The sequence below is a fragment of the Cinclus cinclus genome, chromosome 5 (assembly GCF_963662255.1).
Source record: "Cinclus cinclus chromosome 5, bCinCin1.1, whole genome shotgun sequence".
Lineage (NCBI taxonomy): Eukaryota > Metazoa > Chordata > Aves > Passeriformes > Cinclidae > Cinclus > Cinclus cinclus.
In genome coordinates, this window is record NC_085050.1 from 12430236 (window position 1) to 12457909 (window position 27674).

A 27674-nucleotide genomic window follows, 5' to 3' on the forward strand; every position below is an offset into this window, starting at 1 on the left:
AACAGCAACTTCTGAAGGTTTTAGGTTTTCAGCAAGTGCCCAGACTCAATGCAGCAGTGAAACTTCCCAATAAGCACATTTTCTGCTGATCTGAGTTTCAGCAGCACAGTGCAGCAGGGAGAAAGGCTGCAGAGCAGCAAGCAGGAAACAACCACGCAAGGCTGTCCTGTTCAGTCTGATCTGAAGCCCTAAATCACCCTCACTGCTGACAGCATCTCCTGCTGGCTGGTGCCTATGACATGGGTATGAGTATTTGGACCTTTATTCCTCAAATTCCTGACCGCTTTGCATCCCGTAATATACACAACCAGGACAAATCACCAAGAGGATGTTAAATGTGTTCCACATGCAAGTGAACTTTGATGTCCTGCATATGCTTCCGCTTCTGGGTCAATTGAAGAATTTAATGTGTGCAAAAGTTTGTTGTGGTAGACCAGGAAGGCAGGTGCAGTCTATTTGAGAAAAGAAAATTGTATTTCATAAATTATTAAAAATCTGACCTGCGATTACCTGAAATGTCAGTAGCATTGTCCCATGACATTTTTCTATGTTGAGCTTCACATAGCTTAGTAATAAGCTACTTGTAAGAATAATTTTATATGCTTTTAAGAAGGAACAGTTTGTATCCTTTTAAAAAGGAGCAAACAAGCTCCCAGAGTAATAAATACATATATTAATGCATATTGCTGTTTAGAATAGATGAGACATGACAGGCAATATTTGACCCAAACCCAACTCCTAGCTCAATAGCTCAATACACCACCCTTCTAAGAAGTTTTGTTATTCTAGATGTCAACAACATATTGCTTGTTGCCTGAAATCAAACAGCCAAATATTCTAACTCCTCTTGAAGAATCTGGATGAGGTATCAGGTATTGGCAATACTGTTTGATCCCACAGATTGTAGTGCCACCATCCTGAATTACTGGATTAACTGGATTACTGCTGGGTACAGTAGGGTTGAAGGTCAATTTAGTCTCTGTATAGAGAAACTGCTGTTACAGTAACTACTTGCACTGAAATGATTATAAGGATTATTCTTGCTATTTATTCAAGTGAAAATAGATATGGGATTCTGATCTCAGGTTAAAACACTTGGATTGGGTTCTATTGTGAATTAGGCATCTGATGCCTGGAAAGGCTGGCTTGGAACACAGACTAGACAGAGCAAAAGGGATAAAATAGGTATTTATTGAAAGGACACACTCTGCTTAGTGAAAGAGCCTGGCTGGGGCTACACCCAAATCAAATATACCCATTTATTGCCATTAGATGTATAAACATCACAGTCATTTGAGTGCAGAAGCCATTCATATGACTGCCTATTTTTAGATGAACTGAAAGCTTTATAGATTCTTTTAGCTTTATAGATTTGTTGGCTAGGTTGGCTTGTTTGGCCAGACAACTAAAAAAGAATAGACTCCCTCATTTAGATTTTGGTGAACTGTGGACTAAGTTTTTAGAAACATAAGAAAAATCTCGCATGCTGTGTGAAATTGTGGAAACAACTGGGGATGTTCTCAAGTCAAATTATTGTAAGGTGTTATCACAGAAGTGCAGACAGGTGTTTAAGCCTCTTGCAGGAGTCACGCTTTGGGCTCTTATTGTCTTGTTTGACGTCATCTCACACCATGAACAACACAATCCTTCATACATGATTAATTATGCTGTATTTAAAACACCTTGCACACTTAAGAATTTTTTTAGTTGCTGCCATAAAAAAAAAAAAAAGCATTCTTCTCATTTGCAGCATGAACCTTCTGAAGCTCTGTATTGTCTTCTATCTGTGTGAGGCTTAGACGGAGATGTCTGTGGAAGGAGCCTGAGGATTCCTTGCTTCCCTCCATGGCAGGTGGACTTCACAAGCTCTGAGGTGTGTGTCATGAAGGGAACCTGGCAATACCTCATAGTGGTACAACATTTTGTTGCTTGTGTACAACTGGAGCCACATTTCAGCCTGGGGAGTTAGCATCTTGTCTCCTGTAAGGAAACTTGTGACCAAGTGTTTCATAGGAGGGAACAAGAAGCAATGACCAGCCCCATTAACTGAAGAGTTACAGTGGTCTGATGTATAAGCTCAAAACTCTCAACAGCTAAGGCTTAATAATTCCATTTCTCAGCTGTAGATCTCATATGCTATTCCTTTTTGACACAGTCTCTTCTGAAAGCAAATATTAAACAATAATGATAGGATAAAAGACTGTTTGCTGGAAATGTACTTCCTTAAGTACATGCTCATAAATCTTAGTTTCAGCAGTAGAGGTACTCTGGGACTTGGGGAAATAAGCTGGTACTTTAATTAGTGCTAACTTTCTTTACATATGTAAGTGCATGTGTTTGCATTGGGGTGCATCTGTAAAGCATTTCTGTGGCTTAGGAGATTTGCAAAAGACAGTTGAAGGAGCACCACTGGGGAAAATTCTACAGTATGTCAAATTAAGAGGCAAGCTGTGATTCTCTGTGGGTTTTAAAGGCAGAACTCTAGATAACTAATACATTTCATTAGCATAAAAGCTGAGTGACTGTATTAGTAATTGTTACTGATTATTGACAATACATAAATTATTTTTATTGGATTTCATTCAAAATGGACCTCTGACACTCATTAAGTAGCACTGTTGGTCTGATATTTTTAATGAAGATCATATCTTAATTATTGTAGCAACTTGAGGGAGAAATATAGGAAATATAAAACTGATTTCCCCACATCACCACCTTTTCAAGTAATACAGAGAGAGATTAATCTTTATGTCTCTGTATTAATTTTTATCTGCAGATATCTGAGCAGAATTTTTCACAGCTGGTAAATAAAACTGTTTCACCCTTACAGTGACAAAGACACTCAGCCTTCAGTAAATCTTATCCTGCTGACTGGGAATTCACATACTACAACCAGGCCCCTATTTCCTCTGTTATTGCACTCCTGTGTTCACTCTCTCTCCTGACTCCTAACTTTGGCTTTTAGGGTCTGACTCTTTCCATAGCAGTTTTCTCTTAACCACTCCTACACCACACTTTGCAATCCTTGGTCTTTTCCCCAGCTATCCTAGACCCCTCTGGACATCTCTTTCCCCACTTGATGCAGGTAGGTGATGTCCTTGTTTTGGTACCCTCAAATCCATCTATCTTACCATTAATTTCTCTTTTATTGCTACTGTCTGTCCAAAGAGTAGATGTCCAAAGTATTTGCAATCTGAACTCAGCCTGATAGCAAAGACAGTATCTGAGACTGTAGAAAGAGGGTCTACCGTTTTATCACAAAACCCTCACATTTATCTTCTAATGTATCTGTGTCCACAATTATAACTCCAAACCTAAATAATGTGACATGTACACTAAAAATATCTCTGAAATAAAGTTTGAGACTATAATGTGATTAGACACAGAAGAGTCACTCTGAAAGGCCAAAAAAGAGAGATGTGCCAGTTTTGTATCATGTTTTTCTTGGGCTAGAAAGGAACTCTCTGCATTCAGAACACTACAAAAGTTTCACACTTACAACAAAATGAAGAGATAATAGTCTGAATTAAAATTGGTAGTCACTGGATAGAGGTTATTTCTCATCATTATTATTAGTCAGACTGTAGAGATGATTTTGATCAGCACTACAAAGAATGACCCAATTAAAATGAACCCAATTTAATACATTTGGGTATATTGAATGTGCACTGCCTACCAAGTGCTGTTTCCACCTTGCAAGGTCCCAGTTTGACATAGTATTTTAATGTCTTTCCCTGCTGGCTGTATTTCTACATGTGCAAGAGCACCACAGCTGCTGAATTGCAGGTTTGCCTTGCCTCCTCTGCTGCAGGAAAGCTCTGGACACAAGCTCCACAAAGCTCCACTCTGCATTATCTTGGGAAATTCCCCTGGGATAAATGTAAGCTCTGTATGCACATGTTGGGAGAAGCAGAGGCCCATCAGTAGCACTGTCTATCATACAACATCAAAGCTTTGAGCTGCTGTTCTTTCTCCTCTCTAAAACCCATCCAGGAGAGTTGGGAAAGGATTTTACAGAGAAGACAGGAATGTTTGAATACAACCTTGAGGGAGTGTCCTGAGGAGCATCCACAAAGGGGTAGAAAGAAAAAAATACAAGGGACAAAAATTGAAAAGGGAACTTCAGCATAACAAAACGGATGGTAATTTGTCTCTTAATTGCAGTCCCTGCCCACAAGATAATTTATTTTGAAGGAGGAAACTGTCAGGTGCTGGCAATTACAACTCTCACTCTTTCTCATCTCTCAGTATGTCAGTGAAGTCAAAAGTTGTACACAGGAGACCACATCTCACCTGAAATATTAAAGATGTACTGAAAGCTTCTGAATGCATTTCCAAGGCATAAAGGAAGCTCAAATTGCAATATCCATTAATGAAATACCTTTTCCCATACCATGAACCATTCACTCAAAACCTGAGATACAGAAGATTACTGCAGGCATGAAGAAATCAAGTAAAAGTGCACTTTTTTAGTAAGTCTTTTTTATTTTGCCATATATTAGAAAAACTTAGGTTGTAAGAAATCTCCAAGGGAATGATAGAATATTTTATGTATGTGTTTCTCACCCAAGCTGAAAAATATGTTGCCACTACTGAAGTAGAAATGGGAGAAAGAAACAATCGTCCATATGTTGCTCTTGGTTCATACCTTGCTTAGAATGAAATTTACAGTCTTTTTCCATATTCTCTTTTCCATCTACATACTTTAATCAGATATTTTAAATTTCTTCACTGACTGCAAAGAAAAAAGGCTCAAGCACACTGCCTGAAAATCTGCCATTTCAGCGGAGAGAATATGCCTTGCTCAGAGTCATGATTGTATGAAATTTCCAAGATGCAAAGATACCAGATTACCTACAACAATAACACTAAAGCTCTGGGGGAAATGGGATTAATCTTGTATCACATATGGCTAGCTCTTTTTCTCTCCTCTGTTAGTTAGGACTTCACATCTCTGCTCATTTGATCTCTCTGGATCAGCCTTTCCTCTACTTTCAGATACATGGAGGGCTTGGGGTAGGAGGTGGAAGGTTAAAAAACCAAGGTAAGCTAGGCAGTGCCATATGAGACAGTGGATACTGTTATGCCTCTGTAGAAAGAGTGCCTGATCATTTTAATTACTTAGGAAAAATTATTTGCATGTAGTTATTAATACTCTTGATTATTATATTTAGCATAACAGTATCAACATGCTATTGATATGGTGGTGTTTAGTGGTGGGCATCAATCAATTGGGAGCAGACATCCATACTAAAATCACTTGAAGTTTTAAAGCAACACCAAGAAATTTTTAATGGATTTCTGTGAAAGAAAAAGAGATCTCTGATAACTGGCCACAAAGAAACTAGCAATATGCTAAAGCAGAAAACTGGTATTACCCAGATGAGATTTGTAAGTGGAGGCCTGAGATAATCTTGAATATAAAACTCTGCTTTAGTTCTTTCAGCATCTTCTGTTTCAGTGTCTGAATGTCTAAAAAGATTCATGATCAAAATTTGAATACTGAAGAATGGGGCAAGGAAGGAAACAGAGCATTTAATTTTATTATCCATCAATAGGATGCTAAATCATGGATGTCAGGGATATGTAGCATTTTAATACATATCATGAGTCATAAAGCCTGCTTTTCCTAAAAGGGTAAGTTTATATTAAGGGATTATTAAAGAAAACCAGGAAAGGAAAGTAGGAACACAGACAGGTGATGGCAGCTGATTTACATGGGGGTGAAACCAATGTTAATGTTTGTGGTGTACACAGCCCAGTAGTTGGTATTCTTATTGATTGCTTCTTTGTCTAGAGACAGACACCCAGACAAGTGTAGATATGATCTAGACACAAAGGAGTGTATGAGAGGAATCTAGAAAAAAGGAGTTATTAATTCTTCTAGAAAGAATTTCAAATAATGTTATCTAAATCATAACTTTTTCATAACATAACACTGATTTAAAAATGTCCCTGAATCCTCCCCCACTTCATTGTCATACAGCTGCAACCAACAAAAGACCTCTAAAATCACAATGCTATCACTAGGGCATTGTGGACTTATACATGTCTAGATCATATCTACACTTGCCTAGGTGTCTGATTTTACACAGAGAAGCAATCAATAAGAAAACCAACTACTGTGCTGTGTACACCACAAACACACATTTCTGATGGCCTTGATTTAGGTTATCTTCAGCCGCAAGGTTTGTTACCTAATGCAAGGTGGTCAGCCAAGCTCAGTCTATAAGTCAGATATTCCATCTCCTACCATAGACCAGACATGTAAATTCTAACTTATCTAGGGCTTGTGAGATGAGTTTTCCTTGGCTAAACAAAATATTTTGTGTAAGTACATTCCTACAATGTTACAATTATAAGAGAGAGGAAGATGAAAGAAAGAGACAAGAGGTGACCTCATCTACTCCCTTGAAAATTGTAAGGGAACAAGTAGTTCCCTGCTGGCTTCAGTGAGGGTGTCTCAGCCATGGGGTATTGAAGGAGTGAGGGTGTGATGGGCATCTTGTGCTATTTCACCTCTGTGAGGAAGGGAGAGCACATCAGGCCCACAGTAAAAGATGGCATCTGTGCCAGTGGCAGGAACTGGAGCACCTGACGGGACATCATGCACCTCAGAGTGTTCATGTGTCTCTTTCCCAATACAGCCTGTTTTAGTTTAGTAGTAGTTTACATAACCTGTATATGGAATTCTTTCTCACTGTATTTCCAAACCAACTTCATTTATTAGCAGTATCTTATCTGGTATATCAAATAACTTTTTCTGTAGCTAAACAGAAGTAAAATTAATTTGTTCTTGTGGGGAGAGAACTCCGTTCAGAAGTTGAAAGGCTTGTTCTCTGTGTATTTGTATCCTGTGGTATCTAATTCTTTGTTAAGTGCATGACTGAAATTTAAATACTCTTTGTGCCTAGAATTTGTGAATCACTTTCTTTTTTCATCTTTGCTGGCTCATAAGCATTCAGCAGCTGTTCAGGGCTTTATGGTTTGTATGCTGCTTATTTTTTGAAGAAAACTGGTTTTGATATGTCTTCTGATTTATTTGTCTTACATAGCTCAATGCTCAGTGTCCTGGTTTACAATACAAGATATATATTCTATTACCATCTGAGAAGGGTGATCATTCTTATCTCTGTGGGAAGTATCTTCTGTTAATGGGCCATTGAGTCCTACTGTATAACTGATAAGATGACATCATCCCATTGGGAGATGCTCCAGCCAGGAGGACAAGCCAAGCCTTTCCTACTTAGATAAAAACTGAGGTTTAGAACACCAAAAGCAGCCTTTTTCCACTGGATTCCAGAGGAAGAACCAGGCTTTTTTCCACATCATCACTGGAAGTCTGCACCTTCTACAATACCACTACTTCAACAGAACCACATCTGTAATTGAGGAGGACTGTAGCCACCATTTAATCGGACTGCACCAGCACCCTGACTGACAGGGTATCAGGTTGTATTCTGACTGTCAGTGGTTTTATTTTTTTTATTATTGCATGTATTTTGTTTTTTTTCCCTTTTTCTCTTCCCTATTAAAAATTGTATTGCTGACTTGAAGTCTCACTTGGTTTTGCTTTTCAAACCAGTACACTCAGTTCCTGTAATTTTTCCTCAGAATAATGTGAGCTAGCACTTGTTTAAAGAACATAATACAGTGTGATGGAAGAGACACGGGAACACCAACTAAGAAAATTCAATGGACAAGCCTCTTGATCTGCTATGATCTTTGATACTGCTTATGAATAGTTGTCGTATTATGGCTACTTTTACCCTAGTTCATCTACTTCAGACCCTACTACATTTTTTCTTTATCTACGGACAATTGCCAGAAAGTAAAAGACTATTAGTATAAACAGAAATCTGTAAAGGAACAGTGTTTTTAGCATGTCCTGCTAATCCCAGGTTGGCACTATTTTGACTGTGACACCTGTAAAAAACTAGGGACAAATTTTCCATTTCCAAGTAATTTTCAAAATTATTTACTGTTTACATAGTAAATAGAAAATGTTATGAAGGGCACCTTTTAAAGTAGAGTTTCTTCTTTTGCTGTATGCTATCTCAAGTGAGACAGGGAAGGCCCATTTTAAGAAGTGTCTAATCGTTTACGTGTAGTATCTTATTTCATCAGACTGTTGAATAACTTGGAAGATTCAATGATAATAAACAGGTCCAGTTCTGAACACAGAGTAACTCTTGTCTAGCTGGCAGCGACAAGACAACCTTACCCTGAAGAAGAAAATGCAATGTTCAATTTGCCACCATTTTCCATTAGCTTTGGCCCACCCTGCACTGCTATTGAGTTACTCAGAGCTGCAATAATTCCTGGTGCTATCCTCCACTGGAAGCAGAACTTGGAGGAATGGACAACAGACTGGTGATTACAGTAGCCACACAGCACAGACCTGCCAAGCCAGGCTAATTCCAGTCACATTGTGTTAAAAAACAAAAATTATGTACATTTATATATGTACACATGCACACATGAATAGTTTTGCATCAGATAAACCCCACTAAAATAAAAGTGTCCTGGGCATGCTGACCAAACAGCTAGTCCAGTATCCTAAAATTGTGCTGGAAGGTTACTGCAATTTCCATTCCAGACATCTGCCACATCCAGCCTCCTCTCTAAGCAGATGAAAACCAATGGAGACAGACGATGATGAAAAGTTTTGAGGGCAATGCAGTTAACACATACCCCTTAGAAAGAGAAAATGTGATTTTTTTCAGCATGAGCATGTTAGCAGGGCAGCATCCTCAGCTTTGCAGGGCCAGCACTGCTCTGAGCCAAGGCTGTAGCTGCAAGAGCATCCTGGAAGAGACAACACTGGAGCTACCGCTGGAAGAAGTCCCTGAATGGAAATAAGCAGCCTACTTTGGTGAGAAGGCAGGTGGTTTTATTGAAATGTATGAACAGCAACATTTGTGGAAGGAGGAGGTTGAGTTACTCATGGCTGAAATGTTTATTCAGCCTTTGATGAGAAAACTTTTGTCCAATATATTATTCACTGGCATTATACAACCAGTTCTGGAAGGAATGTGTTTAGTCATCCCATCTTGAAATGGCAGAATTCCAGATTTGATCCAAGATTTGAAAATATTTGAGATTATGTATATAGTAAGAAGCCTTTCTGTGTGTACTGGGATTCAAGGGTCTAATAAGAAATACCACCCATCCAGCTTTAAAGTAATTATTTTTTCATGTGAGAAATATAGATAAAATATAATCACAGCAGGGCTGTGAAAAAATAAGGGGGTTTTGGTGTATGTTTTAGCTGTGACCAACAATCTCAATATTAAGTTAGCTGTTGTATAAGTTAAGCAAAACTTTTACTCAGAATAGTCTTCAAATACTAGCTTGAAACTTAGGTCTTTCCTTTTTAAAGTTTTTATAATTCTGGGTGAACATCCATGCAAATGCAAACATTTACAATTGAGCTGTGAGACACAGAGTAGCATTCATTATTGTGCTATAATAAATAAATCCACTATTGCAGAATTATGCATGACAAATATGGATTTTATACATATGGATGTGATTAATAAAAATGACACATTTCATAAATACACCAGAGCAGTTGTGGGTTTTATTCTATTTATGGCTAACTTTGTCCCTACAGTAACAATAGCCCTATTGCTGAAATGATTGCCACATTCAGTTGCACACCACTAGCCACATTAAGAAACACAGAGGCATTGCAAGGCATCTCCAAGGGGAACTGGTACAGTACTGATGTCTATGCTTCTGCATCCATTCGTATGTGCCTGGGAATTCCTGTCTCCTTCAGTACCATTTCCATTTGCAGCAAACTCCTGGGGCCACAGGCTAACCTAGAAATTCTGTCATATTGCTGGATGCAATAGTAATGGAAACCTGAACACATTTCATACACAACTGTATACCAGGAGGAATTAAACTCCTGATTCACACCCCATATATTCAGTTCTTTTGACACTGCAGCTTGAAAATCCACCAATCCAGTCTGATAAATCGTTTGACTATTCTTTGTAGCCAAGACAACACCTAGTAACAGGCTCTCTCAATGACTCTCTTACTAACTTTTTTTTTTTCCTTTTTGCTGCCAACACATCCATTTTAAAATTAAAGATCTAATGTATTTTTGTTGGTTAGCATGTGAATGCTGACTGGAAGCATTTGGTAACAATGATATTGCTGATGCCTGCTACCACAAGGTACAAACACCAAGCAGATCACTGATTTAATCTCCAAACAAGACGGTGTGTCTGCAGTGATAAAGGAATGACTAGATGTGTCCTCACTGTGCATCACTGCTGGCTGTGCTCCTGAACTAATTTAAGTCAGCGCTGCACTCTTGATGCCAGACATGCTACAGAGATTTAAGGCAGCTGAAGACCCGTCCCACAGACTGCTGCTCCAGGTGGTGGTGAGATAGAAGGCAGAATGTTCTGGGACTCACCTGGCTAAATAATACATTCACTGGTGGGTGGATCATTTGTGATTTTGTGGTAACTGGTGAAAAGATGAGAGGCAAAAGGCTGCTCGTACCACAGTTGGGTATCTGGGCCATAAGTGGGACAGACACACTCAGTTCTCAAGACTATCAGCTTCAAAATAAACATCTCTTCCATAACAAAACAGAGTCCAGAACAAAAACCCTAGACAACAATCCTAGCCAACCAGTCAGTGACACCCACTGTGGGCTGAGAGAGAATTATTTTGTCTCATCTTTCTGTCAAAACTTTTGGTGCAGAGTGAAAGCAAAACCCAAACCCCAGAACCTGCCTCCAAACTGAGCCAACAACCAGCTCTGGATGACCATACCTTCCCCCATCTCAGTGCAAATCAGCAAGTGTTGAACCGCTACGACTCAAAGAAAAAAATAAGTCCAGTGTTAACTTGTTATGATTAAGTAGTACAAAAGAGATCAAAGTCAAGCCCAGTTTCATAGTGGGACTGTGAAAAGACAGACACTGACACAAAAAATTATGAACAGCCACAATGACTTCAATCCATCACCTTTCTCAGGCTTTTCTGTGATACATTTTTAAGCTACAGACTTCCAGCAAAATACAAGTTTTGATTACAAACTGGATTGTCTCATGAATATTTTGCCAGTCTATTTGCATAAAAGATCTCATCAATTTGTTTTTCACCAAGAACATTCCTTAAGGCATTAGAAAAAAAGGTCAGCTGTGATTCTGAGCTTCACTTTTAAAAAACTCACTGAGAAAAGAAAATTTATGCAAAATACATGGAAATGTACTAAAATAGTAACAGTGTACTAAAGAATTTTCTTGCAATATTTGCAAGTTTTATTATATTTGGATTTTAAACTGCAAGCAAAACAAGTGCAGCAATGTTTAGTGGAATTTTGTCTAGCACAGTTTCAGTAACACAAAATACCCACCTACCATTGCATCTCTGTTCAGATAGATTTCATGTTGACCATTCTTCCTATGAAAGTCAGACCACACTTTTATTTTTTATATCTTTATTGAGAAATAATGAGGGATCTTTGGCAAGTGGATGGGATGAAAGTTCTCCATTAATGTATTTGAAAGAATTTGTTTATACTGGACTTTGGGCAATCTATGGCACAACTTAATTTAGTTTGGTCTCTGAAAATCACATCCAGATTTTGTATAGACAAAACTGCATTTTTGCATTCATGCTACTCTAAATTAGAAAAGATAACCCTGAATTTAGCGTAAAAAAAAAGTAAAATAAAGGTTCAAGCCCATAATTTTATTAGTTCATCGTTGCTGTGTTAACATAAAAATAGAAGTTATTCCTGCTGCTTCAGATAAATGCCAGAATGTTTAAGGAAAACAGACTCTGATTCCTGATACCTTTTTTGAAATGAATACTATACTTGCTTCTGTGTGTCAGAAAACCTAACAGATTGCTGTAATATAAAAAGTGCAAAAAAGATGCAGCTTCTGTCTTTGTTTCAATTGATTTGCACTATTATTCCTACTTCCCCACCTCTCTTCCTCCTGACCTTCATGCAGATGCTGCAAGTAAACAAATAATTCTCGGCTTTACGTTCTATAACCATTCCCTGATGTTATTCTGGGAAGCTCTTGTACTGAATTACAATGTTTTTGTATTCAGTAACATTGGGACACTAGAGAATTAAAAATAAATTAAAATCAATCCAGATGCTGTTATAGGTTGTCTTTGGTATTTAAAGACCATAGTGAAAAATGTACATCATCGTATGAGATCAGAAGGAGAAAAGGGCAGCATGAGAAGAATACAAGGCTACCGAATGGGTGTGAACAGAAGGAAAGCACTTAAAGAGAAAACCTTTCAGAGCCAAGTTCCACCCTTGAATAGCAATGGGAACTTCTCAGAGGTTTTGAATAAACAGAACTATAAAAATCAGATCTATGCAAAATTCCTCTGCTCTGCCAAAAGCAAGCAGCCCATTCCTCAAACAAAATTCACTCACCTGTGAATGATGTGGTACCTCTGCAAATAATCCAAGGAAAGTGCCAGCTCACAAATGTACAGTTTAACAGTTCCTTCATTGAAGTGGACATTCTGCTGCAAATGGTAACGCAGGTCACCTCCGAGTAAGAGATCAACCACCATGAACATGTCTTCTTCATCTTGAAAGGAATACCTGGAAGAAAGAGCTACAGTTGAGATATCAGGGCGGGTGATGTACTAACAGCCATGCCTTGGGGTGGCTCTTATTAAGGAGATCCTGGTAAGTCCCTGATTTGCTTCAAAGGAATACACACAAAGGCATTCTCACTGCTGAGGTCCAGTCCTGAAAACAGGCTTTGATTGTGGTGGGACTCTGAGTATTTAAGCGTCATGCTTTAACCCCAGTGACAACTAAGTACCATGAAGATACTCTCTCACTCCTCTTTCCCCCAGTGAGTTGGGGAGAAGGATCAGAAAAAAGTAAAAACTTGTGGGTTGAGATAAGAACAATTTAGTAACTGAAAAAGAAGAAAGTATAATAACAGTACTAAAGATAAAACCAGTAACAATTGAAATGAAAAGGAGAGAAAGAAAGAAAACCTGAGAAGAACAAGTGATGCACAACAGCAGTGCTCTCCACCCCCTGAATGATGTCAAGTCTGTCCCGCAGCAGCCATCAGCCCTTCCCATCCAAATCCCCCAGTTTATATGAACATGATACTTTATGATGTGGAATATCCCTTTGGACAGCTCTTTGTGCAGCTCTTCACTGGCAGAGCATGAGCCACTAAATATTCTTTGACTTAGTGTGAGCACTACTGAGCAACAGCCAAAACATCTGTGTTCTCAACATTATTCTCACCCTGAATCCAAAACACAGTACTGTTCTAGTAAGAAGAAAACTAATTTTATCCCAGCTGAAACTGGAACATGAAGTCAAGCAGAGCTTGAGCTGCTGCCATACTGTCTTATTTTAAACACGGATTAACACCAGAATGTTGATAAAACAGAATTTAAAATACCTTTAAGATTTTTACATTCTTAAATAACCATATACTCGTTCAGGTGACAAAATAGCTTACAAAGTAGTACCAATAAAATGGAAGGGCTTGAAATAGACTTGGTATTTGCACACATACAACTCTAGCTCAGTGCTTATGGAAAGTATCCTGGCAGCATTGAGAGCTGCTGTCTCAGGGGTATTTTCCAGACTCAGTAAATATACACAGTGTTCTATTAGCTGAGCATTTTTACAGCTTGCAGCTTAGGTCCAAATTCAATAAGAACCAAAACTGCAATTTTACTGCCTAACAATATATATTTTTTTCAGTCAGCAACCTATATCATAAAATGTCAGAGTCTTCATAGTAACTGACTGAATTCTTCTGGACCCTTTCCCAGAACTGCCTGCTGAATACTCTGAGGACCAAATTTTGATGTGATTTAAATCCTGTAAATCCAAAGGTGTAGCCAGTCAATGAACAGTATATACAGACAAATATAGTGCTTGGGCAAGCAGGAATTTCCATGTGTTTCTACTTATCTTGACTACACTGCCACTGCTCTGGTTTTTTTTTGTGTTCTGAGTGAACCTACAGAAACTCTCTGGATTTCGTTTCTAAATGCAACTGTATAAGATGCAGTTTTCCCAAATGAGGAATGGTAAACACCTTATTTGTGATCTGAAATCACTCTTCTTAGAAATCATTTTAGAATTAATTTTTATGTGAAGTTATCTTATCTTGTATATACATGGACTACTGAGTGGTGATCCACAATGAAAATGTCTCTTCCAGCACCTTTTCTCCCATGAGGTGTGTAATATGTGTTGGCTACAGATGTGATTTAGTTCTCCTGAACTGTAAAATTTATGCCAAGACAATAAAAATGAGAGGGCTTCCAGAAAATCTGTGCACACTCTCCCCCCAGAGGCAGAAAAGTCTATATTAGATTATTTTAATTGACAGTTAGGTACAGTTTCACTTTCATTCCCAGACTTGCACTTACTGAAATGAGGCACTGCTTATGGATTGCCACAGATGGTTCATTTTGAATTTAATGCTCACTATTCTTCCTGAACACAGTTCTGAGAAGTGGCTTTCTCTCATACTCTGCTCTTCTGCTGCATTTCTGTGTGACTGCCAAATGCCAGGAGTGGAAAATCATTTTATTTGCATTAAGCTTACTTCTTAATAAGTCAAACCTCTTAAGTAAAATGGCAAAGTAGGTGGCACATGGTGTCTGCTCACCTCTAGAGAGGCAGAATTTTGTAACACACAAACACATAAACATGTTAAAAAACCAGAAGGTTTAAAATATATTCAAATCCCTCCAAGTATTGAGTTTACTGAGCCTGCAGCAATTGCAGAAGGAAAGCTTAAATGTGCAGTTACATTTAGGAATTTTTTTTTTGACGCTTGTTAATTTAAGTGAAAAAAATGTAGCATTGAGCAGAGGTAAAATCATCATCATAGAATGGCTTTGGTTGGAAGGGGTCTTAAAAATCATCTATTTTCAACCCATGCATAGGGACACCTTGCACTGGACCAGGTTGCTCAAAGCCCCATCCAACCTGGCCTTGAACACTTCCAGGGACAGGACAGCAACAGTTGCTCTGGGCAGCCTGTTCCAGTGCCTCACCATCCTCTGAAAAGTGTTAATTTTTCCCTTCAGTTACCACTTGAGTCAGGTATGGATATTGTTTCTTTCTCTTTTATATTATTAATTTTTTTTGAAAAAAAAAATTTCAGATTGAAAACTCTGCTTAAATGATAGGTGAAATATTATGTCTTGTCTGAGACTAAAGAGCTCTCTTGTTGCATAAAGTCGTATGATGACATGCCAGTAGAAATGGTACTGATGCACCTCTAGTCATGAGATATAAATGTCCTTAGGCATTTTTTGGGCAGAGTGTGAAAGAAGGGTAAAGAGTGACTGCTGTGAACTTGCTTTTAAATCCAATTATTATTCCCTTTGTTGTTTTTTTTTTAATTATAAGTATGTTTCAAGGTGAATGTTCAGTCTAGACAAAAGTCCCATGAGAACCATCCAGAAATAATTGTGCAAACTTGCTCACATCCGGATAAATGCTAACACTTGGTGGAACATGATTTTCATTCCAAAAAGGTTTTTAGGCTGATGTACTCTCATTTTCTGTGCTTGTGAGTGGGGCATGGTGGTCCTTTGTCACCTGCCAGGCAAGCTTTTGTGCATCTGTAATTGCTAATGATTTAAAAGAGAGATCAAACAAAGCTTTCCTACTGGGCTCAACCAACCTTCACCCATTCACCACCTTGGGACTCTCAGGGCCTCAGACATCTCTGGGTATCCAGGCTGGGATGACAACAGATGGATTTTGTCCAGGGGCTGTCAGATTTGCTAGTGAATCAATCTCCTGCTACTATGCCTTGTCTGTCAGGTAAACACATGAAGTGCAATCCCTACAGGCAGAGCTACAAGGCTTCAGAAGTGACTGTACCTCTAGAACAAAGTACTTTGAACCCAAACACAAAAACCAGATCAAAAACCCAAATAAACAAAACCCTCAACAACACCAAAACAAAACTGGGAGACATTCAGAAGTAGGCTAATGTTCCCACTAGGCAGCCTTCACACACAGGGCACTTGTCAGATTTGTCTGGGACATCTTGACTAGATCATGATTTGATAAGAGAGGTTGGAGCAGATGATCCTTGAGATCCTTCTACCCTTTTATTCTATGATTCTGTGACCTTCCATGACCTGCAGAGGGAGCACAGGTCAGTTTTATTTACATGTTGAAGGTAGGATGATGCACACCAAGACACAGTGGCTGTGAAGCTCCCTACATCCTCTCTTGTGTTCTGCTCTTGCACTCAGAGCCAGAATTATTTTTTTTCTTTTGTGCTGATGTGTGTTAGCAGTGTTACTCTGGTCACTCTGCTAACCCTGCCAGAAGTGTTGTGTATACTGGTTTAGTTAAGACATAAGCTGTATAGGCATGGTTTGAAGGAACATGTGCATGGACATGTTCAGCATCCCAGCAGATTTTTCCACCCCCTCTAAATTCTCTCAAACCTGACAAACATGATTTTGCTAACCTTACACCCCTTCTCATGGATAATGGTGTCTTCCCTGCACAGCTGCTCCAGCTGAGTCAAACCTTCATGGGTGTCATTTCTCTGTCTGAATCAGACCACAGTGTGGTTAAGATGATCCAAGACATTTTCTGGACGGTAAAAAACTTCATCCTAATGAAACTCTGTGTCTTTGACCCAGAGGACAGCTTGAGTGTGGCAAACAAGACAAAGTCTCTGGAGCTGACAGTCACTCCACTAAGCAGATCCTGCAGCTACCAATTTTTAAGCTACTGAATGCACAGCACTTTCCCCAGGTTCTGCTGTGCAGCTGGGTAACAAATGGTATTGTTTTCCTCCTACCCTGCTCTAAGGACTAACAGGACTTTGTGTACCAGTTTAGACAAGTTTGGTTTGTTGTGGTCACAAGCAATCTAGTCCTATGCCTCTCTCCATCATACAAATCCAGTATTCTGTCTTTACATGAGAAATGAAATATTAACTTTATCTTTTTTTTTTTTTCTATTTCAGTATTTTAAGAATTAAGAGCTTTTGATATATTGGTCTAAGAATTGAAATAGACAAGTGAAATACTAGTCATAGGAGAAAGGAATCTGAAAATGTTGAAAATGTTGCTGCTGGTTGGGGAGGAGCTGCTGACAAATCAGACCAGTGGAGATTAGTTTTTGAGCAAACACTGTAATTTTACTATTGTAAGCTTCTTATCTGCTCAAAGGTAAATGACATAGAAAAGGGTTGATTGGTTTTTGAAATAAACTCAGGGGTTATTTGGGATTTTTATGTTACCCAGGTATCTGAGAAATATCTTCTGAATGAATTGTAACATTGTGACATGTTGAATATGAATCAATTGATATTGAATATCAATAATACATTATTAGTTACCCTAAAGACAAAATTTTAATCCTCCTTGAAATTAAAGAGTAAATGACTTGAAGTTATAGTTTTTGCTTGTTTCTTAAGTAGGGTCATTCTCCAGTTACAGGATAACTGTTCTAAATACAGACCCAGCCACTGCTTTCACTTAGTTGAAGAAGAATTTTAATGCATTATAGCCACCTTTCTCCAAATTAAGATAAAATAATAAAGCCCATAGCAAACAGGGAATTGAATTTTTGATTGTTTTCACAGTGGAAGATAAACTATTATTAAACATAGTCCTAGATGGAAACACATTTAAACAAAGTACTTTTTGAATAAGTTATTCTGTATATTCGTTTTAATAATATCTAATTTTTGTATTTATATCATATTTGTATTTATTATTTGTGACTCTGTCTGCATAAAAGCAGCTACAGATGAATTATTAAAATCATTTTTCCCCCGTTCATTCCTTTTTTTAGTTAACCAGGGTAATTTTTCATTGAAATCCTTCCAGTGGAGGCACCCAGTATTCATATATCTTGTTTCATATGAATTACCTGGGGAACAGGACATAATGATGGATATTTTATATTTGACTTAAATTAAAGATTAGAAACATATCAGAAAACTTTCATCATTAAGACCAAACCTAACTTCATAATCTTGAGGTAATCGGTTAAAGCAAGATATGCACAGTTCATACATTCAGATAACATTTCTGCTTTCCACCAAATATGGCAAAAAGTTGATCTTGGTGTCTCCTAACTACAAAATTAAAGAAGGATCCTTTCTTGGTTTTCCCCTGGTAACATTAAAGGGACATGGTAATTTTTCCTCACTAGTAACTGTAGATTTTTTTAGTGTAGATGTCATTTCTTGATATGGTTTCCTTGCTTTTGCTTTCTTTATTTTACTAGTCCAGTTTGGTAACTACATTATAGAGCACTCCTCACCCACTGTAAAGCAGCAACAGGTTGACCCAAGACTTGCTGTATTGAAAAAGAACAGGTCACTTAAATGTTTGAATAATTTGACATTTGCCAAAGAACAGTCAGTCAGAGAAGAAAAACAACAGTCCAGAGCTCTCTTGGGTGGGTATGGTGGAATAAAATATAGACATAATATAAGCTGGTATAAGTTATAATATAGGTGCCAAAAATAGCAACTTTGATCAGTCAAACATCAAATCATTGCAATCTTCCCCATGCTGAGAAGGTGTGCTGAAAACTGTTACACCCACTGTGACCGAAAATAGCAAATACTTAACTTTGAATTACATTTTTCATAAAATGAAGTGTCCAAGCCAACCACATTAATGTTTTTGCTGAAATTTGTGTGTTCTGCCAGCCAAGGACAAACCTCAAGAGACAGAGCCTCAAGATTTACTAACTTTGTAAATATAAATTTGCAAGTATTTTGGTGGAATGATGGAAATGTTCCTTCATAATGTATGTTTTGTTTACATTTTTACAGATTTCTTTGTTATTTTGGAAAATGGATAAACATTATTTATTGAAATTTGAGATTTGTGCTTGCAAAGTCTTTAATAGAAGTCTATTGTTGGAAAGAAAAGAAAATATGTCTATTTCCAAACTCAGAATGACAAGAGTAATTTCTACAATGTTGTTAAGAACAAAGGACAATTACTTCCTCTATTCTTCCTCTATTTCTTTATAAAGATATGAAAATAGCTTTCAATATTTTCTAAGAAAACTTTTGAGAATAGGGAATTTCTTCTGTAAGGAATTAGGTTGTTCATGCTTCATGTCCACCTTCTCAAATTCTATTTAGGGCTGAAGTGACCAAAAAAAATCAGTAAGAAAAATGCCTAAATAAAAAATGGCCTGAAGTTGAGCTGAAAGAATTTGTTTCAACAAAGATAATAAGAGACACATCAAAGATTTATTAGCATAGTAAATATTTACCTTTAGCTCCCATACAGGCAAGAATTATTAATTAGAGACAGTTTAGTATTCATCCTCACATGGAAGAAAATTTTTCTCCCTCCAGGAGGTTGAGAGCACTACAAATCCTCTTTGATCTGAGAAAGAACTGTTCATCATCTGGACATGAACTGGCAATGTGCACTCACAGCCCCGAAAGCCAAATGTGTCCTGGGCTGCACCCAAAGCAGTGGGAGCAGCAGGACGAGGGAGTGGATCATGCTCCTCTGCTCTGCTCTCCTGAGACCCCACCTGCAGAGCTGCATCCACCTCTGGGGCTCCACCTGCTGCAGCGAGTCCAGAGGAGACCACCAAGATGATCAGAGGGATGGAGCCCCTCTTCTGTGAGGAAATGCTGAGAGAATTGGGGTTGTTCAGCCTGGAAAAGAGAAGGCTTTGGGGTGACCTGACTGGGGCCTTCCAATACCTGAAGGGAGCCTACAAGAAAGCAAACATGTAGGAACAGGACAAGGGGGAATGGCTTTAAACTGAGGACAAGTTTAGATTAGACACTAGGAAGAAATTCTCTACTGTGAGGGTGCTGAGGCCCTGGAACAGGTTTCCCAGAAAAGCTGTGGATGCCCCTACCCGGAAAGTGCTCAAGGTCTGGTCTGGTGGGGTTCTGAGCAACCTGGTCAAGTGAAAGGCATCCCTGTCCAGGGGAGCTGGAACTAGATGAACTTTGAGGTAAGTCCCTTGCAATTCAGGCCACTCAGTGATTTTATGATCATTCCCATGTGCGCTGCCAGCATTTGGCTCAGCTGAGACACACAGGTTACACAACCATGCCATGGGCAGGCAGGGAGCAGTAATGAACTAAACATGAAAAAGCAAAATGCAAAATAACTGTTGCTTGCTCTTTTACTTTGCACTTTGCTTTCAGCTGATGAAATAAACCTCATTAGGATATTTTTGCATGCACAAACTACAGTTATTGTTCAATCCTGTTCTGAAGTGTTTAAGTTCTTCATGAGTCCTGATCATTTGAGATGGTTTATTTTAGAGCACATTTTCTCTCACTCCTTCACCTTGTTCTAATCAACAAAAGTTTCGTTCCATCAAAAAGAAGCTTCTTTATTTATGCCTATCTGATTTTGCTAATGCTAGGGGAGTAAGAGGTCATTTGAGATGTGGGTTATGGTAATAACTGTAGATTGTGAGAAAGGGCAGGTTTAGATTTAGTGTTAGGAAGAAATCCTTTACTCAGAGGCACTGGAAGAGGTTGCCCAGAGAAGCTGAGGATGGCCCATTCATGGAAGTGTTCAAAGCCAGGTTGGATGAGGCTTTGAGCAGCCTAGTGGAAGATGTCCCTGCTCATTGGAAGTAGATGATCATTAAGGTCCCTCCCAACCCCAACCATTCTATGAAAATATGGTATTTTGTTTGTCTTTCATCAATGGTGATATGGTAGAGAAACCATGTGATTAAATGTAGGTGGTCATCTACTAAATGAGAAAGAGTTCTTACTGTTTCCTGTCCCTTTTAGGCTGGGACTAAAGAGCTTAGATCTAGGGTTTGCATACAGCCCACAGTCATGTGAGGTCTTTGACACTGTTATTAAGTAGTGTTCACTGAACATTAAAATAGACACACAGAATAATTTTGAATGGAAAAGCTCTTCAGATGTCAGCAATTCCAAATTCCATCCTCCTCAAAGCAGGGCTAATTCCAAACTAGGTCAGGTTTTCTGGGGCCTTATCCAGGGCAGTTTTGAAAATCTCTAAGGATAAGAATTCCACAGCCTCTCAGGGAAGCATGTTCCAGCCACTCACTTAGTCTTGAAGTGACATTTTGCTTATTTCCAATTAGGATTTCTCCTGCTGACCTATGTCACTTGTGCCACTCATCCTTTCAGTGTACATGAATTTTTTTCCATCTTCATGTCATCACCACCACACCTTTGGGTAATGGCTGTAATTAGCTCCCTCCCTGGGCTCAGCAGTGTCCCTGCTCTGCTCTCTAACCCAGGAACAATGATGCTTCCTCAGATCTTGTAGAAAAGGGCTGGACGAACTTATTCCAGGGAAGACCACTGCAGTAGCTAAATTTTGAGACAATAAGTGACATTAGTTGAAACTTTCATGAACACTTAAGACCTAGCAAATTTCAGACAAATAGGATGAATCTTTGGTAAACGGTGTACAATTAAATGGAGGAAAAAAGCCACACTGCTATCAGTTACTGTGACTCTGGAAACATTTTTATTCCCATATATTAAGAGCTCTATTTCTGCAAGTGGCTGGTCTCTAAAAGTGTTTTCTCATAATTTGTTTTTCAGGAGAAAATTAATTACTTTTCTGGCTCATTTGCTCATATAGTTGTAGACTTAATGGCACAGTCTCATGATAAAGACTGTGTTTTCTCAAATATTATTAGACCAATGATAAAGTAAGACTTGCAAATGAATGCAAAATAGACTCATTTCTCAGTCTATTTGTTTAGTATTTTCAGCAGACTTGGATGCAATATCCTCAAAGCTCATTTTAATTCTGCTATCACGAAAAGCATGGCAGCTTTCACCAGCTTCACTCAGTTTTACTCTCTGAGACCCAAGTCAGCTTCATTCTTCATCAATTATTTTCCAAGTTTTATCTTTCATGTATCTTTTGTTGAGTGGGATAAAGAAAAGTCTCCACTATCTTCTGTTCTATTTATAGTCTTTAAAATAGGTACATCACAATTACACATGAGAGCTCTATCCTGGTTGAGTGAATTAGAACATATATAGAAGGCACATGGGATTTGTTGATACTCTCATCTGAATGCAGCCTCTAAAATCCATTCAGCTGTGCTGGAGATGTGCTGTGACTTGGCAAATGTTCACCAAGATCTTCATTATCACTTTGTGTTATTATCACTGCCAATTGATAGCACTTCAAATGCATGTGGCACTACAGCAGCAGCAATTATGTGTATAGTGCCAACTAATCTCTCTTGTCCCTGCCTTGTCTCAAACACTTCCAATTAAAGCAGGCAACAGACAGCTTGTGTGATCAACTCAGGGAAACTACTCACAAAAACAAGGGCCCCACTACCAACACAGGAAACCACTCACCTAGGAAAATAGGTACTGGAGAAATTTGTGGGTGAGGAAAATGCTCATGGGGAAAAATGGGCTGAAAACTTGGACCCCATTTGAGATGCAGGTCAAGATCTTAGTCTGCAACTCACAAAGCTTCCTATATTCATAAATCATGGGATAACAGAATCCTTTAGATTGGAAAAGACCGGCAAGATCAAGCCCTATCATTAACCCAGGGCTGCCAAGTCTACCACTAAACCATGTCCTTAAGAGCCACACCTACACGTCTTTTAAACACCTCCAGGGGTGGTTACTCTATCACTTCCCAGAGCAGCATGTTCCAGTGCTTGACATGGTCCATCCTGAAAAGTAGAAGATCAAGCGTAAGAAGAAGGAAGCCAGCATAGATGAGCAACGAATCCTAAGTGACCTCAGAGAGTAAAAATAAGTGTACAAGAGGTGGAAGTAGGGGTGGGTGGTCCAGGAGAAACAGAGTTGTTCTCTGATCTTGTAGGGCTTGGGTTAGGAAAGCCAAGGCTGACCTGGAGTACTGCATCCCATTCTTGGCTCCCCAGTCCATGAAGAGTAAAGTGCAGGGCCACAAAGAAGTATAAAGGACTGGAGCATTTTTCATATGAGGAAAGGTTGGGAGGGCTGAGACTGATCACCCTGGAGAAGACAAAGCTTAGGTGGGATACCATCAATGTGTACAAATATCTGATGGGCAGAAATGAAGAAGAGGGAGACAGACTCTTCTCTGAGGTGCTCCAGCACAGGACAAGAGGTAATGGGCACAAATGAAAACACAGGAATCCCATGTGAACACAAGGAAATACTTCTGTGAGGACTGTCAAACTGGTTTGCCAGGAGGTTCAGAGAGGCTATGGAGTCTTCCTTTGAGGAGATACTAAAATCCCAACTGGGCAACATGTCTTGGGTGACTCTGCTTGAGCTGAGGGTTTGCATCAGGTGAACTCACGATGTCACTTCCAAGCTAAACAAATCTGTGAGTCTGCAATCTTCCCATTGCAGCAGCTAACTAGCTCTGTAAACTACATACAATTAAAGGAGTGTTGAAGAACAGAATTTGAGCAGAGATTAGTCTCATGGAGAATTTCCTCTGTTTCTCTTCCCCCTTTCTCACAACCTCATTATTTGAGGTTCACAGTTCTTCAGTTAATGGAAGGTTTTTAAAAAACAGTAGTTGCCAATGCTAATAGCTAACTCCTAAACAAGGATTTCAACCTGATCACATAACCCAAAGTTTTAGAACACAGAACAATAATATTGTGCTGGGATAACAGAAGCTAATGAAAGAGAACTGTTACAGGTCTGGACTTAGGCTTTTTTGAAACCCAAAGTTCAGCAATCAAACTTGTGATAGATTACAACAAATTATTCCAAACTCCCTCTATTTTTGCTTCAATAACTGTCATATTTTAGAGAAAATTTTGTCCTTTTTTTTCAGTTTTATGAAGCAAAGAAACATCAAAATAGCAGCACTTATCATTAAGCTTCAATCATAACAAATTTAATCTTCAGCACATGATTCACTGAATGAACAACAAATCACAAACTGGGGTTTAGAATAGGTATGTTTTTTTGCTGCATATAACCTTAGACACTGCACTGATTGTGCATGTGTCCCTCCGTGTGTTTGGCACCCTGCATGGTTAAAATGCTGCTAGTCTTTTTCATTTATTTAGGCATGAACAAGATTTTCCTCTGAGCTACATAAACCTCTTCATTTTCCTGGCATGTAACCTAGAAAAGGCAGATCAATCTTTTGTTGCATGCATAGACCTTCTGTAGTTAGTTTACTTGCTAGAATTTCCTATCATCCCTTTCCCTCTTCCTGACTTCACTGTAAATGAAAATTTCTTACTGCTACTGAAATAAAAGGTTCATCTTATTGTGGTTTTGTTAGAAATATACAAACACTCTTCAGACAGCTTCCAGAGAGTCTCCTCCGCTCCAGTATGATCCTGGTGAATAAAGCTAGCTAATCAAAAGGTTTCACTCAAGCAGCTTCTCTTAATTTCTGTCAATAAAATAGTTAATTTAGAACTGTGATGCTGAAGTATGATGCTTTCAATCACATGTAGATACCTACAAACATTTCCAGACATTTGTCTTAGTATGATGTACCTTTTTACTAAATTGTGGGCATTTCTAAAATGTTAAAATAAATTAAAAAACATGGACCAAAACATGTCTTGCTTTGTCAAATCTTTACTAGCTCATTTCAGACTTACCCTCTTAATTGACATGCAAGTTATTTTGCAAGCCTTCCAAACCCAAAAGATGAAGCAAAAATCTGAATAGTAATGTGAAAGATGTAGTGCAAAACAAATTAGGCTTATTGTTTCTCTGTCATTTTAAACGAGGACAGAAAGCTGTTTTCAGTTTCAGTTTAAAGATAATTTCTTTCATACAAAAATTTCCTCACAAAATTCGATTTCCATGCAAAAACCAATTCTTCTGGAAGGAATGTAAGATAACAGTGTGATTTAAGTGATTCTTCAAAGCAGCATGAGCATACATGAAATAACCTTTCCTTTTTACTGTTGTTTCTCATCCATACACCAAATCTAGGAGAAACCTTTAAACCTCCAAATGGGCAGGTGCTCAGCAACTTACTAGAATTGAGTTTCTTAGACCCAGTTTTGTCCAGACTACCTTTGGGTACATTATTAATGTACTTTGGGTTACAAAAATCGTTTCTCTATGGTGACTGTGCAGTAAGCAGGACACCTATGGTCCTGCTCACAGCTGTGGTAGCTGCCCTCTGGAATTTCTCTTTTTCCCACTGATTACAGAGGCAGACCAAGGTGATGAGGCTGATGTCTGAAGTGAGCTGGGAAGAATTCAAGTCCTCTAGAGCTTGTCTTTCCTGTTTTGGGAAGTCTCTAACATGGTCAGCACATCCCGTTCACATGTTCATTTTGACTGGTACAGAAGTGTTGATAATTATGACTGTCAGAGAATGTTTTTAGTTTGATCAGCAGAGAAAAATATAAGGCAGATTTTCTGATTTATGCTGGTCTTACAAATTCTGAATTCTTTCCATTACTGTGCTGCATGTCTTGCTTCTGATCACTTAATTGACTTTACATTTACCTCCAGGAAGATAGATGTTAATCTATCTACTTTAAAGAGACAGAAAAAGCATAAATACAACATGTTGCAAATACAACATGCTATGATGCATAAGCCAGGAAAAAAAAGTCAAATAATGAAAATTTCCCTAATTTTCTGACTGTGTTGCTCAACCTCACCTGAAGAAGCTTTTTGTTAATGTTCAATTTCATGTCAGGGTCACCTTGTTCTTTAATAAGACCAAGATTTAGTACAAAGAGACATGGAAAGAGTGAGGAGCCCTTCGGGTTAGAGATCCTGAATTAAGAAGGAGATTTTAAAAGGCAGTTATAAGAATAAGTAAATTAAATAAACATAGGCCATTTTTAAAAAATTTCTTTTGTTAATATTGCTCTCTCTACATTAAGCCCAGCATATCAGTGAAGCTCAGAGGAAGAAAAGCTGCTCAAAAATCTCCTCTGTTTAACATATCTTCCTCCTCCATAATGATAAGCAACTGAGTTTCTCCAGATGCTGCAGTGATCAGTCACAGAGCTGGTCACAAAGTAACCTGCATCAGCTCACAGCAGTGTAAGGATTCAGACAAGGACATCTCTATGGTTATTTCTCAGCCAGCAGCATTTTGTGCTCATTAATTTGAATATGAGCAGCCAGATAATCAACGTCCATGATTTTTAGAGTTCTGTTTCCTGGCAGCTCTTGTGCCATGCTCATGCCATGTTTACTGCCACAGGAGGCAGTAAGGCTTCCATTTGTATTTTGTGTATGTGCCACATCTTCATGTTCCCTCCTTTTCCTAGCATGTGAAGTGGAACATCTTCCCTTGGTAGATCTTTTGGGTCTCCTTGTTTTCTGAAATGTGCAGCAGAGTGTGTACAGTTAGGAACATTCTTTGAGGCTCTCAGCAGATACAGAAGTCATTTAATACAGTTCTTAGAGCATGGCTAGAACTATAGCTCTAAAGAAAAGAAAAGGGATGGAAAAACTTTTACGGCTTTATTTTACCCATGAATTAGGCAAATCTCTGAGTACAATTATATTTTTCAGAGAGGATGCGCTGAATGGGAAATTATTATATAATTAAGTGAAAAAAAATCCCAAACCCGAACTCTAGTTCTGCCTTCATTCTCTTCGTTTAAATTTTCTGGGAATGTATCTCAGTGATTCACTGTTTTTTATTCATTGTAACTGCTGCCAAAGAGTAATATTTTTTTCATGGCAGAAATTTATTTCAGAATATGAATAATCAAACCTTACTGCCATCCTTAGATCTAGCATCTTGTTTTTCAATTCCAATTATAGTCACAATAAATATTAAGATTTGTTATAAAACTGAGATAACTCTTGCCTTTCTAATTTATAGTTGCTTTTATCAAGTTGATTCAGAGCAATCACAAAGAAGCAACTTCAGATGTCAGCTACTATCATTCTATCTCACCCCAAACATGTAAATGAGTCTGAAAAATTGTCTGTCAAGCCTTCAGTGTTTCCTCTTTTTTAAATTTAACATGTCAGAATCATGTTATTCGTGGTAACATTGCTTACGTTAATAGAGGTGCAGAGAGGAGGAGAATATCAAATTGTCAGGAGCAAGGGAGAGACTTCAACGAGAGCAGAGAACATCACCTTCAAAAGCACCATTGCACTAAGGAGGGATCATGAACTAAATCCAGGGCTGTACAGAGGACCTTTGTCATCAGGCATCTTTTTTCCAGATGCAAACAGAAGCAGACATAAAGGACTAATACTGAAAGCTGCCTCACAGGCATTACTTCACAGTTTCCACATAAAGGGCTTCTTGAACCACTATTTCTATGTTAAGAATACAACAAAATGCAGCAGCTATTAATGGATATAAATGGACTTACTGGTGTCTATTAGGAAGACTCCTCTGACTGCATGCTCTCCACTATTGCAGGTCACCTGCCAGGGACAGGTTGTGCTATTGGCTAAGAAGATGAGACAAGGAATAAATTGGATGCTATGGCAGTGGATGGCCAAATCCCCAGCTGAAGAGCTACAGTCCATTTTCTGTACTGATGAGCAAGTGGCTGGGCAGCTGCTTTTTCCAAGGACTCAGGACAGGACGGAGGGTTGGTTCCTCTCCTGACCTGTCCTGCCTCTGCACAACTATGTCCTGATCTTACCTTGAATCTCTCTTAACCTGTTTCCTTTATAAGGAGGGGAAAAGACATTTAAGCTTCAACATTAGTTTCACTAATGCTTATAAACATCCATGGAAATATCAGATTTTTA

The 27674-nt window shown here is 38.5% G+C and overlaps 1 protein-coding gene across 2 annotated transcripts in view; it reads right to left on the reverse strand.

The window, feature by feature from the left end:
* Positions 1-27674, reverse strand: part of STK32B (serine/threonine kinase 32B) — a 156678-nt gene that overhangs the window by 58271 nt on the left and 70733 nt on the right. For both annotated transcript variants that reach the window (XM_062493372.1, XM_062493373.1), the window contains one exon: positions 12434-12607. In XM_062493372.1, the coding sequence (XP_062349356.1) occupies positions 12434-12607 (174 nt within the window). The remainder of the gene's footprint in view (positions 1-12433; positions 12608-27674) is intronic.